This window comes from Onychostoma macrolepis, chromosome 09, assembly GCF_012432095.1.
Source record: "Onychostoma macrolepis isolate SWU-2019 chromosome 09, ASM1243209v1, whole genome shotgun sequence".
Taxonomy (NCBI): Eukaryota; Metazoa; Chordata; class Actinopteri; order Cypriniformes; family Cyprinidae; genus Onychostoma; species Onychostoma macrolepis.
Window position 1 is genome coordinate 22051495 of NC_081163.1, and position 15037 is coordinate 22066531.

General features: G+C 37.2%; 1 protein-coding gene across 1 annotated transcript in view; it reads left to right on the plus strand.

The window, feature by feature from the left end:
* si:dkey-11f4.7 (piezo-type mechanosensitive ion channel component 2) overlaps positions 1–15037 on the plus strand; it is a 718195-nt gene that overhangs the window by 504326 nt on the left and 198832 nt on the right. The window contains 1 exon segment of the mRNA XM_058786444.1: positions 8524–8712. Within this exon segment, the coding sequence (XP_058642427.1) occupies positions 8524–8712 (189 nt within the window).

The following is a 15037-nucleotide window of genomic DNA, read 5'->3' on the forward strand; positions in this document are numbered from 1 at the left end:
ACATTGGATTGTAAATTACATAATTTTAGTAAAATTCATTGACTGAGAGACTTGAATGTTTTGTTGAAAATCTGTTATGTACATTTGAAAAACAGCCACGGGTAAAATTTACCCCGTTCTAGTGTAAAAGGGGTCATCGGATGCCCATTTTCCACAAGTTGATATGATGTTTTATGGTCTTAATAAAAAGTCTATAACATACTTAGGTTAAAAGGGTGTTGTTTTACACTACCATTGAGAAATTTTAACCAGTCAAAAACAGCTCTGTTCACAGCAAGCCGTAATGGTGCATTTCCCTTTAAATGCTAATGAGCTCTCCTCAACCCGCCCCTCTCTTCTGTGGGGTGACGCACAGTTATCTGAGAGACTGTAAACTTTAGCCGAGTTTAGCTCACTCAGGGCGGGGCTAAGGTAAAACGCCAGTGTCAATCAACTATCGTGGGAGCGGCCTAGGCCTAAGATGAGAATGGCTTGATTTTAGAAAGGGGTCATGATTTAGCTATATTTATATATATATATATATATAAAAAAAAAAAAACACAACACTGGTTGGATTTGTATCATTATAGGGTGGTTGTGTACACACACTGCCAAGACACATTTCAGTTCAAACAACATGTAAAAGTGAATTTTGCATCCGATGAACCCTTTAACGGATTAGAATATTAAAAATGTGTTAGTGTGTTATGTGTAAGCCAGGTTAAAGAGGTCTTTAATCTAGATTTAAACTGACAGAGTGTGTCTGCCTCCTGAACAATGTTAGGTAGATTATTCCAGAGTTTGGCCGCTAAATAGGAAAAGGATCTGCCACCTGCAGTTGATTTTGATATTTTAGGTATTATCAAATTACCAGAGTTTGGAGAACGCAGGAGGACTATAATGCGATAAGAACTCGCTCAAGTACTGAGGTGCTAAACCATTCAGGGCTTTATAAGTAATTAGCAAGATTTTAAAATCTATACGATGATTAATAGGGAGCCAGTACAGTGTTGACAGAAGCAGGCTAATATGGTCATACTTCCTGGTTCTAGTAAGAACTCTAGCTGCTGAATTTTAGACCAGCTGGAGTTTGTTTATTAAGCATGAAGAACAACCACCCAATAGAGCATTACAATAATCTAATCTTGAGGTCATGAACACATGAATGAACATTTCTGCATTTGACATTGAGAGCATAAGTCGTGATTTAGATATATTTTTGAGATGGAATAATGCAGTTTTAAAAATGCTAGAAACGTACGTGGCTTTCGAAGGAAATATTGCTATCAAATAGCACACCTAGGTTCCTAACTGATGACGAAGAACTGACAGAGCAGCCATTAAGTGTTAAACAGTGTTCTAGGTTTTTACATGCTGAGGTTTTAGGTCAGAATTTAGCAGTAAGAAATTACTTGTCATTTAGTTTTTTTTATTTTTTATATATAGACTATGCATTCAGTTAGTTTTTCAAATTGGTATGTTTCGCCAGGCTGTGAAATAATCTAGAGCTGAGTATCATCAGCATAACAGTGAACACTGACACCAGGTTTCCTGATGATATCTCTCAAGGGTAACATGTAAAGCGTGAAAAGTAATGGCCCTAGAACTGAGCCTTGAGGTACTCCATACTGCACTTGTGATCGAAAAGATACCTCTTCATTCACTGCTACAAATTGATGGCGGTCAGATAAGTATGATTTGAACCATGTCAATGCACTTCCACTAATGCCAACAAAGTTTTCTAGTCTATTCAAAAGAATGTTGTGGCCGATAGTGTCAAATGCAGCGCTAAGATCCAGTAGCACTAATAGAGAGATACAACCACAATCAGATGATAAGAGCAGGTCATTTGTAACTCTAATGAGAAAAGTCTGAATAGTCTCAAAGATTCGAGATTGGTCTGTAATTAACTAGTTATTTGGGGTCAAGTTGTGTTTTTTTAATGAGAGGCTTAATAACAGCCAATTTGAAGGTTTTGGGGACATATCCTAATGACAATGACAAATTAATAATAGTCAGAAGAGGACTTATGACTTCTGGAAGCACCTCTTTTAGTAGCTTAGATGGAAGAGGGTCTAACATACATGTTGGTTTAGATGATTTAACAAGTTCATACAATTCTTCCTCTCGTATAGTAGAGAATGAGTGGAATTGTTCCTTAGGAGATCTATAGTGCACTATCTGATGCGATACTGTAGCTATCGGCTGCATGGTTACAATTTTATCTCTAATAGTATCGATCTTGGAAGTAAAGCACTTCATAAAGTCATTACTGCTACGCTGTTGGGAAATGTCAACGGCTGTTGATGCTTTATTTTTCATTAATTTAGCCACTGTATTGAATAAATACCTGGGGTCATGATTTTTTTCTTCTAAAAGAGACAAAAAGTAATCAGATCTAGCAGTTTTCAGTAGGATAGGGTACTTTCCCGCCATGCAATACAAAATACCTCTAATTTTGTTTTCCTCCAGCTGTGCTCCATTTTCCGGGCTGCTCTCTTTAGGGCGCGAGTGTGCTCACTTTACCATGATGTAGGACTGTTTTCCTTAATCTTTCTTAAACGCATCAGTGCGGTCTGTCTCGTATTTTCTCTATGACTGCGGAAAGAACTAAAAATACTCCGTGAGTTTTGATCTTACAGATAAGAATAAGGTATCATTTGAGACTGCAAAGGGTCTACTTTTATTTGTGTATAGTCGTAATAACAACAAAGCAATGTGCTTTTAAAAAATAAAGAACATGGACAGGGTGCGTTCTCTGCCGGCTCTGTCTCTGTCACCTCTCTTCACAGACACGTAAATAAAACAACATGAATATCTGCAAATACTTGCCTCAAAGACATGAGAAATATATGTATAGAACACTTGAAATGTATACTTTTAAATAAAGTAAATGACGTCCAAAACAAATATTCTCTGTTAAAGTAATCTGTATGAAACTAGCGCAATGTCCAGTTTTCCCCGTCTCAACTCATTAACTTTTATGCGGTCACGCCCAAGCACCGATCGCGCTTTTCAAATTCAAACATCCACGTGATATGAGTGTGCATGTAAACACCCACATCGCCACTGCGTGAACAAACAAGTTTATACTATAATTCCTGACTACATGAATGAAATCAAGTGAAACATTTTGAAAAACATGTAATTTCAATGTCCAAATGCTTCACAATGCCAGGATGTTTGTTTAATATTTTATAACATATAAAACCACAAGATATAAAAGTAGTGTGAGTGTTAACACTGTGAATGAATGTTTGGCATAAAGGTGTGTTATGCCCCATTCACACAGGGTGTTGGCGTCAACGCTAGACAGAGTGCGTGTCTGAAGCTAGGTGCTGACTTGACCATCATAGTGACAACAGCCAATCACATTACTTTTCTGGTGTTGCATGAACGGGATTGGCTAGCGTCTGCACTAGGGTGTTTGCACAAGGCGATCTTATTGGCTGACGCCTGTGTTGGCTCTTGAAAAATTGAAAAGTTTTCAACTTCTGCCATGAGCAACACCAGTGACGGACCCACAATTCAGTTCGGCAATGCTTGACGTCAATCCATTCAAAGTAAATGAGAGGCGTTGACGCCGATGCCCCATGTGAATGGGGCATTACTATTCAAGTCTCAGTGTTCAGATCAGTATGTTCAATCGTGTGTCCTTGATCTTCACTGTGTGTATTTTTTTATACTGTATCGTAAATAAAATACAAATAATAATCAAAAACCCACATTATTTTACTCTCCTCACAATCTTTCTTACCTGCCTCAGTCACATTCACATTCACATTCATAGCCCATTATGGGAGGCCCTTTGTCTCTCAGGTGTGAATCACTAAATATGCATGGCCATTGTCACTCCCTCGCATACAGGCTTTCGATCACGAACACATGGTTTACAAATGTTAAATCAATATATTGTTTTTTGTGAAGGAGTAAACAGGATAATTTTCACTTCATTTTGTAGCAAAAACTCTAGTCTACCACATCCAGTTCTCAAATGTCTTGTGAACAAATATTCTGTTTGTGTTTTATGGCCTTATTTCAGTGACTTAAACAATTTAGTGGTTTAGGTATATAGGTCTCATTTTAGTATCAACACCATTTCAGATGTTTCTCCTAAAAATCCTTGGGAGAAATGGAAATAGACACAAATGAGACAAATTTAAGAAAAAAATAAGAGTCAAACCTGAGAATGTGGTGGAAGAAACATTGAATATCTCTTTATTGTCTTGCTGCAATCTCTATCAAGACTCCATTACAGGAATATTTTATTGCTCAGTGGTTGCTTTTTCCTAACCTCGGGAGTCTCGGGACTCATTTTAGTCTCAACAGTGTCTCAGATGTTTCTCCTAAAATTCCTTAGTAGAAATAAAAGTAGACACAACTGAGACATGAGAAAGTTCTGAAAGAAAGGAATCCAAAATGACAGTGGGAGAGAAGCGTGTGAGAAACATGGGAGATCTCTTTATTGTCTTGCTGTAATATCTTGCAAGACTCCATTATAGAAATGTTTTACTACTCAGAGGTTTCTTTTTTATTGCAGTGGGGTTTTTCACCTTTAATGGTAAGGACAGCAGGAGTAGAGACAGGAAACAGTTGGACAGATGAAATTTTAACAGGAGCACAAAAGTACCTTTAGCTGGGATTCGAACCCATGCTGTCTGAGGTACAACTATGCCTTCACATCGATGCTGCCAACAAGGCTATGACTCTGACAGAGATTACTCTATGCTCAAGATACTTAGGGTCTTCAGCTTTATTTTAGGAGAAACATTAAACTTTTACTAATATTGTAAATACTAAAACTATCATTTAAATAGCATTAAACATTTCAGAATATCAAGGGTTACTAGTCTAAATGTTTACATTTATCTTTAATGTCCAGCATTGTATATACAGGTGCATCTCAATAAATTAGAATGTCGTGGAAAAGTTAATTTATTTCAGTAATTCAACTCAAATTGTAAAACTCGTGTATTAAATAAATTCAATGCACACAGACTGCAGTAGTTTAAGTCTTTGGTTCTTTTAATTGCGATGATTTTGGCTCACATTTAACCAAAACCCACCAATTCAACAAATTAGAAAACTTCATGAGACCAATAAAAAAAATAAAAATTTGTGAATTGTTGCCTTCTGGAAAGTACAGTATTGTTCAAAATAATAGCAGTACAATGTGACTAACCAGAATAATCAAGGTTTTTAGTATATTTTTTATTGCTACGTGGCAAATAAGTTACCAGTAGGTGCAGTAGATTCTCAGAAAACAAACAAGACCCAGCATTCATGATATGGACCCTCTTAAGGCTGTGCAATTGGGCAATTAGTTGAATTAGTTGAAAGGGGTGTGTTAAAAAAAATAGCAGTGTGGCATTCAATCACTGAGGTCATCAATTTTGTGAAGAAACAGGTGTGAATCAGGTGGCCCCTATTTAAGGATGAAGCCAGCACTTGCTAAACATGCATTTGAAAGCCTGAGGAAAATGGGTCGTTCAAGACATTGTTCAGAAGAACAGCGTACTTTGATTAAAAAGTTGATTGGAGAGGGAAAACCTATAAAGAGGTGCAAAACTTATAGGCTGTTCAGCTAAAATGATCTCCAATGCCTTAAAATGGAGAGCAAAACCAGAGAAACGTGGAAGAAAACGGAAGACAACCATCAAAATGGATCGAAGAATAACCAGAATGGCAAAGGCTCAGCCAATGATCACCTCCAGGATGATCAAAGACAGTCTGGAGTTACCTGTAAGTACTGTGACAGTTAGAAGACGTCTGTGTGAAGCTAATCTATTTTCAAGAATCCCCCGCAAAGTCCCTCTGTTAAAAAAAAGGCATGTGCAGAAGAGGTTACAATTTGCCAAAGAACACATCAACTGGCCTAAAGAGAAATGGAGGAACATTTTGTGGACTGATGAGAGTAAAATTGTTCTTTTTGGGTCCAAGGGCCACAGGCAGTTTGTGAATTCAAGCCACAGTACACAGTGAAGACAGTGAAGCATGGTGGTGCAAGCATCATGATATGGGCATGTTTCTCCTACTATGGTGTTGGGCCTATTTATCGCATACCAGGGATCATGGATCAGTTTGCATATGTTAAAATACTTGAAGAGGTCATGTTGCCCTATGCTGAAGAGGACATGCCCTTGAAATGGTTGTTTCAACAAGACAATGACCCCAAACACACTAGTAAACGAGCAAAGTCTTGGTTCCAAACCAACAAAATTAATGTTATGGAGTGGCCAGCCCAATCTCCGGACCTTAATCCAATCGAGAACTTGTGGGGTGATATCAAAAATGCTGTTTCTGAAGCAAAACCAAGAAATGTGAATGAATTGTGGAATGTTGTTAAAGAATCATGGAGTGGAATAAAAGCTGAGAGGTGGCACAAGTTGGTTGACTCCATGCCACACAGATGTGAAGCAGTTTTAAAAAACTGTGGTCATACAACTAAATATTAGTTTAGTGATTCACAGGATTGCTAAATCCTAGAAACAAAAACGTTTGTACAAAATAGTTTTGAGTTTGTACAGTCAAAGGCAGAAACTGCTATTTTTTTGAACACAGCCCTTTCAACTAATTGCCCAATTGCACAGCCTTAAGAGCGTGCATATCATGAATGCTGGGTCTTGTTTGTTTTCTGAAAATCTACTGCACCTACTGGTAACTTGTTTGCCACGTAGCAATAAAAAATATACTAAAAACCTTGATTATTCTGGTTAGTCACATTGTACTGATATTATTTTGAACAATACTGTATGTTCATTTACTGTATATGTACTCAATACTTGGTAGGGGCTCCTTTTGCTTTAATTACTGCCTCAATTCGACGTGGCATGGAGGTGATCAGTTTGTGGCACTGCTGAGGTGGTATTTCCACCTGGCTCTTGATGCCTTGACCCCAGCCTCAGTCCATTCCTTGTGAAGTTCACCCATTTTGCTTGACCATCCTCATAAGGCTGCGGTTCTCTCGGTTGGTTGTGCATATTTTTCTTCCACACTTTTTCCTTCCACTCAACTTTCTGTTAACATGCTTGGATACAGCACTCTGTGAACAGCCAGCTTCTTTGGCAATGAATGTTTGTGGCTTACCCTCCTTGTGAAGGGTGTCAATGATTGCCTTCTGGACAACTGTCAGATCAGCAGTCTTCCCCATGATTGTGTAGCCTAGTGAACCAAACTGAGAGACCATTTTGAAGGCTCAGGAAACCTTAAAGCAGATTAGCTAATTGTCATGTCACCATATTCTAATTGTTGTTGAGTTGAATTACTGAAATAAATTAACTTGGTAACACTTTATTTTGATGGTCCCATTAAGAGATAAGGAGTTAGACGAGAAAGACAGAACATCGTGTTGGTTTCATACAGATTAGTTAATCACAGAATATTTGTTTTCTATAAGACTTGCTTAATTTAAAAGTAGACACTTCAAGCTTTCTATAGATATAACTCCCATGTCTCCGTGTTCAGTACTGCTGAGTTACAGTTCAGTAAGATATATACACATATATATATATGTGTATATATATACACACACACACACACACACACACACACACACACAACCATACATCGGAGATCGCACAGCTATCCAGGAGCAAAGAAACTTGTCAATGCTGCCCCACGACTTTTATTAATAACAGTTTAAATACTGAATCCTACATTATATTTCCCAGCATCATCTCGCTTCTCATCACTGCTTTTTAAACTTCAAGATAAACTGTCAGGTTTTTATGTGTTGGTTATTCTTTTGTCTAAAAAAATATGTTTTTGTGTCTATGCTGACGATATTACAGTTTTTGTTAATTATAATGTGGATATTAAGAGGTTGTCTGAAGTTCTTAATTGTTATGAGAAAGCTACATCAGCTAAAGAACTGGAATAAAAGTGAAGCATTGTGGGTGGGGCAGGGGCAGCTTGAATGTCTCCCACAATTGCAATTGGGACCTTAGGTGGGGCAGAGAAGGAATTCAATTGTTGGGGATTTTTTGAGGGCAGACAATTTCCAAAAAAAATAAACTGGGAGTTTACAGTAGAGAAGGTGTGCACAAAGTTGTCTAGTTGTAAATATTTGCTACCTCAGCTGTCTTATAGGGGAAGAATATTGGTGACCCAATAATTTGGTTGCTTCTACTCTTTGGCACAAACTAATGATGTTACAAGCACATGTGGAACTTATAGTAGAAAATCAAAGGAAGCTTGTGAGTTTTTTTTTTTTTTTTTCTGGTCTGGACAACACTGGATTCACTCTGCTGCTTTGTTCCATCCTATATGGCCAACATTGTTAAGACTAGGTAGTGAGGTAATATATTTTAAATGCAGCCTGGAAATCAAAGTAGTTTCAAATAGACAAAATATGGCCCTGAAAAAAAAAAAATAATAATAATTAATTAAAAAAATAAAAAATACAAAATAATCACAAAAGTGTTACAGGTGGCACCAACTGTAACACAGGAGCAGATGTTGAGAAGATCTAAAAACAAGAACATGCATCTAAAAATGTTCTGAAATCTGAAATCTATCTTTTCCCCTCTCTTCATCTCTACTCAGCTCACAGTTGTGGTAAAGTACTTTTCCCAGTTTGGCTTCTTTCCATGGACTACATCAGCATATCGTGGCATTAATGCAGAGCGTGCATTTGCAGTACCCAACATAGTCGGAATTGAGAAGAAAGATGGCTACGTACTGCTCGACCTCATCCAATTAATTGCTTTGTTCTTCCATCGCTCTATTCTTAAGGTACAACCAATGATTCACCCTCCCATAAATCTGCATAAGATATTTAACTGTCATTAGATATAAGATATGTAACTGTCTTTTTTTTCTTTCCACACAAAGTAATACTTCATTCAGCAGGAATGCATTAAATTGATAAAAATAAATTAAATTGTATTTATATCTCTTAAAAATTGCATCTATAACAGTTTAGTGGCATATTAAAAGTAACAATGTCAATATATAATGTAACATTTTGAATTATAGATTTGTTTTTAATTCTATAACCAAGCTTAATTAGCTTGAGATGTTACACATACAGGTGCTGGTCATATAATTAGAATGTCATCAAAAAGTTTGTTTATTTCACTAATTCCATTCAAAAAGCGTGTTACTGTGCTTGATTGGCCAGCAAACTTGCCTGACCTGAACCCCATAGAGAATCTATGGGGTATTGTCAAGAGGAAGATGAGAGACACCGGACCCAACAATGCAGATGAGCTGAAGGCCACTATCAGAGCAACCTGGGCTCTCATAACACCTGAGCAGTGCCACAGACTGATCGACTCCATGCCACGCCGCATTGCTGCAGTAATTCAGGCAAAAGGAGCTCCAACTAAGTATTGAGTGCTGTACATGCTCATACTTTTCATTTTCATACTTTTCAGGTGGCCAAGATTTCTAAAAATCCTTTCTTTGTATTGGTCTTAAGTAATATTTTGAGATACTGATTTTTGACTTTCATGAGCTGTAAGCTCTAATCATCAAAATTAAAAGAAATAAACATTTGAAATATATCAGTCTGTGTGTAATGAATGAATATAATATACAAGTTTCACTTTTTGAATGGAATTAGTGAAATAAATCAACTTTTTGATGATGTTCTAATTATATGACCAGCACCTGTACATAAGTTTAGCCCATGTGTGTGCTAAAGTTTAGTAGCTGTTTTGGTAATACTTTATTTTGATAGTACACTTTAGACATTGTACTAACAGTAAGTAACTTTGCCACTACATGTCAACTAGCAGTCATTATAGTATTAGTAGACTGTCTGCTTAATATCTTCTAACAGTTTATTTTGATGGGTCTACAGCAGAAGTCTTCAACCCTGTTCCTGGGGACCCACTATCCTGAAGAGTTTAGCTACAACCCTAAACAAACACACCCGAAGCGGCCAATCAAGCTCCTCAGGACTGCTTGAAAATTGCAGGCAGGTGTGCTGAAACAGGTTGGAAATAAACTTTCCAGGAGAGTGGGTCCCCAGGAGCAGGGTTGAAGATCTCTGGTCTACAGCATACAGCATACAACATACTGACTAATTGAAACTTTGCAAGTACGTATATGCAAACTTATTCTACTCACCCTGAACCTAACCTAACAGTCTACTCTGAGAGTTAGTAGACATGTAGTTGCAAAGTTACTTATAGCTCGTAGAATTTCTAAAGTGGACTATCAAAATAAAGTGTAACTGCTGTTTTTGAACTCAGAGACGAGGGCTAGAGGATCCAAATGCTGTTTTAATTTTAATAACTGAATAAGCAGACCCCAAAGCAAGAGGACTCCAGAAACAAAACACTAGGAATAATGAACAGAACTGAGATAACCTGTGCATAACAAAAACAATGGGAACAAAATGATGCTTCAAAATAAGAGTCCAAAACACAAAACAGTGGAGCACAAGACAGCAATCATAATGGAGTCTGCCTCTGTGGCCATGGCAGGGGAGGCTGATAATTCATACCTCCATGGGTTATGTCAGAGTAAATGGTAAGTTCAGAAACAGCCTCCATGGCTGTACCAGAACAAACAGAAAATTCAGACATGCCCTCCACTGTTGCATCAGAGTAAACAAGGAGCTCAAGGATGAGTGCCTTGTTCGTGTTAGAACAGAGGGAGATAACAAAGATGAACACTGCTGCTGCAGGAGAAGCAGGGGATTTGTGTACAGTCTAAACACATAAGATGGTGGTAGTCATCATAGCTAATACAGATGAGCACTGGGACCACTGGACTAGGGAATACTGGACTTAAGACAGTGGGGCTTGACCACCTGGCTAGAAACGCAGCTGAGACCACAGTGGGTACAGTATCCACAATGTAGGGGGAGGAACTCCGGAGTAAAGTGTAACCTGTGCATAGTTTTAAGGTAAGGTGATTTTTACCTCTAGGCAAGAGTGATTGTGTGGGCTCATTAATTGCAAAATAATTAAATTCCTTCCAAACAGTATCCTTCCAGTTCAGAAAGTTCTCTGCTAGAAACAGAACTGCATGGTATAGTCCTCAATGGTGTTGGTACCTCGGTGGAAGAACAAGATTTTCTTTACTGAATCAATTTTTATCAGGTTTTCTGTAATGATGGTGAAACTCAGAAACAAGAGAGAGCTGAATCCAAACACATATTAAGATTTAATTAAGACTTAAGGACCATAATAATAATAATAATAATAATAAACATGGAATAAAAGGAGTGAAACTGAACAGCATACACAGAACCAAGAACACCAAACATACCACCATACAGAGAGAGAATCTGACCAAGAAGGAAACAGTGGGGCTTAAATACACAAGGAGTAACAATCTAACAGGACACACCTGAGAACAATCAAGGCTATTGAAAAGATGGAACCAATGAACAAATAGACTACAAAGGACTACAATCATGGCACAAGGAACAGGAAACACTTCAATATAAGTCCAGTGGCAAACATAGGGAACATGCAACAGTAGCAAATATGGCCATGATAAGAGAGCAGAAGAGAAATTGTTTTATTACATTAGATTAGGGCTCCTCAACCTTGCTGCTGGTGAGCGATTGTCCTGCAGATTTCAGCTCCAACCCCAGTTAAACACAACTCAACCAACTAATAAAGGTGTTCAGGGTGTTCAGCTAATAAAGGTGTTCAGACTCTGCTGGTTCTGTCCAGCTCCATATCTCTGCTTCCTTCACTGGTTCCACCAAGCCCTCTGGCTCTACTCAGTCCCTCAGCTCCACTGGCATGAATGTGAGGATCTCATGATCCTTTGGCTCCAACTCAATCCTCTGAGCCCAGACTCTGCCTTTGCCCTCTAACCAATCAGTTCCAATGTAGCTCCTCTGTACCCCTGTTCCACGGTTGCCTGCTATCCCTCCAGCTTCACTGGGGTCCCTTGTTCTTCTGCTTCCACCTTGGTCTGTCTTCCCTCTGGCTCTACCTCGGACTTCCAAGCTCCACCACAGTCCTTATTGCTTTGACCCTTCAGTTCAGGATCATCACCCTGGTTCTCCAGAACTTCCTGATCCGTCTTGGTCTCCAGACTACCTAACTCCATCACTATCCACCTTCACCTCTCTGGCTGCAGCTCTGTCAGGGCATCCCACTCTGCCAGCTCCGCTGTGGTCTATTCCTCTGTCAGCTCCTCCATGGTCTCTTCCACTGCCTGTTCTCTCATGGACTCTTCTTCTCAGGGGTCCTGATGCCAGGAGGTTCCTGGCAGGAGGGGATATACTGTCACCTCTTATCACCTCTTGTTTTTTATTTTTTATTTTATTTAGTTCACACCCTGGGTTTAGTCCCCATGTCATTTCTTGCTATAGTATACTGATTTGATTTCCATGGTCACTGATTGCATTCACTTGTTTCCAGATTATTTCCTTATTTTGCCCTGTTTTTGTATATTTGTTCTTTTTTTGTTTGTTTAATAAGAAGACTGTTGAATTTAGATCCTTACCGCTACTTTCCTAGACTGAACAGTAATTAAAGTCCAAAAAAGATGCAACAATTGTGATTTACTTCCATTCTGAATCTTTGATATCTGTGAAAAAAAAAAATAATAATAATAATGCAGTAAATGTGGAAAGGTTCTACGTTATACAACATTCCTTTTTTTGAACTGAGAAGAGAAGCACTCAAGTAAAAATACTGCCTTTAGCAATTACTTGTTCTACAAGATTGACAGTTAATTCAATTATTTTAAGTACAATTAAAGACTGTTCAATCAAAATGCAGAAAGCATGTTTTTAAATGCAACCATTTCTCCAGTAGTGCAGTCCTCTGTGCTAGAATTTTATGCTACTTTACCTAGTTTCACAAAAAGAACAGAATAACTAAACCCCATAAAGTGCAATTCCCTTAAAATTAATAAATGATTAATAGTAAAAATTTATAAACATCTATGTAAATGATGAATGGTTTCAACTTTAGATTGGGTACTGTAAAAACTGGATTCTGGTTATCCAAACAAATGATTACTGAATGATTTGTAAATATATGTAAGATATGAAATATATATAAGTAGTAAAGATCTGCATACTGTAGGGTAGAGTGGGGGAAAACACCCCCCTACTGTTTTTCCCAAAATAACCACAAGATAAAGTCAAGTTAAATTGTTATTGTAACTATGGTCTACGTTGACGAGAGTGATGTAGAAGTTTTCACCTTGAAGCTTACACTGGTGATGTACCGAAGAGAAAACGGATTTCACAGTAAATTATCTAATTTTCAACTGTAAGAAAAAAAAGTGTTTTGAAGCTTGTTGTTTTGTAGAACATCACAGTTATATATGATGTGAGAACAGTATGGCCTGTAGATAGGGAGTACATGTTATTTAATAAAAATATAATTATATTTTCAGAATGACATTTTTTTTTTTTTTTTTTTTCTCAAACATAGTCAGTGGGGTAAAATGCCCCCAGGAGGTAATGGGCAATTACTGTAGTTATTCTGTTCTGAACATCAAAAAACAGAGGTTTTTCCATCAAATATATTATAACTAGTTGGTTGAATAAAAACTAGTGGTGTCAATCAATTTAAAAAAATTAACTAATTAATCGAATTTTTTTTTTTTTTTTTTTTTTTGCAATTAATCGCGATTAAAAGACTGAAGCTTGTAATATTGGATATTTAAATGCAAAAAGTAAATTAATGTAAATTCAACACAAGGAAACTATATTTAATTTCAAATACTATTGTTTAATATAATTAATTTCTTAATTTGTAACACAGATTCTTTCCTTTGAACAACATATTTCCAATAAATCATCAAGATCCTCAAAATTAACTCTTGGCTTGAAAGGCATATATTTTTTTTTACAGAAAAACAAAACAAAACAAAACAAAAAAACCTATATGTTAAAGTGCCATTTGAATTTCAAAACTATCAAAGCCAATAAAAAACATAAATGTTTTCAATGTTCAAGTGAACTGCAAAAAGCTCTACAATATAGGCATTGCATATATGGAAAAATAAATAACAACAAGGAAAGAATACATAAAATTGTACTCCATATAAAATAATATTGCTGAGAGTTCAGAACATTAACTAGAAAAGTAGAAACAATTCAGCTTAGTCTTCCTTCACATTCAGCCAGTTGCTGAGACAGACCAGTCTGTTGACATTATCAGGGGACAATGTAGCTCTCTTCTTTTGAACGATGTGACCTGAGAGCGAGAACAACCTCTCACAAGGCACTGTGGTTGCAGGGGTTGACAAATACTTGCATGCAATGGGTGCCAGCCTGGCATGTGTTGCTTCTCTCTTTGCCCACCACTGTAGTTTTGGGCTCTGCTTTGTAGCGGTTCAGACATTGTTCTATGGACTCTTTGTCTTCATCTGTCTCTGAATCAGAAGTAACCAGCAAGACAAACATCCTTCTCTTCTTTGGTGGCTGTTGCTCTGTTGTCTCATTAGACTGTTGTTTTCCAAGACTTGTTGCCATTACCTGGTTGCTTACTGAAGTCCACACCTCATTCCTTTTCACACTTCAGGTCTTTAAACCTTGGGTCAAGAGCAGTAGCGATCTTCAGCCATGTGAGGTTTGTGCTGTCCTTCCTGGTATTAATTGCACAGAAACGCACTACCTTTGTGCCTGTATGCAACATGTACAAACACACACACACACACACACACACACACACACACACACAAACACACACAAAACAATGGCAAGAAAATGTTGCCATTTCATATTTTATTATTGTAATTTTATTTACATTTTACTAGTACATGTATTGTTCTTTTAATACCATCTTTTTATTTCTTCCCCAACTTTTCTATGTTTTGAAATAGGTTTCCTATTTTCTGATCATTTGGAATGAGGATAAAAAGACAAAAAACAAAAACAAAACATGCAAATAAGTTCAAATATCAATTCAATATCTACTATTTCCTGAATATTATGAAATTCAAGAGGGCCGACCCCTGATGACATCATAATATGCAAATTAGATTAGTATATTTACACCCCACATAAATTTTAGGTCATGCCCAACATTTTTCTAATTTACAGTAGATCTCTATCTTTAAGCTTTTTCAAGCCACAAGCTTTTGAAATCTTGATGTCAAAATCCAGACATTTTTTTTACCAAAA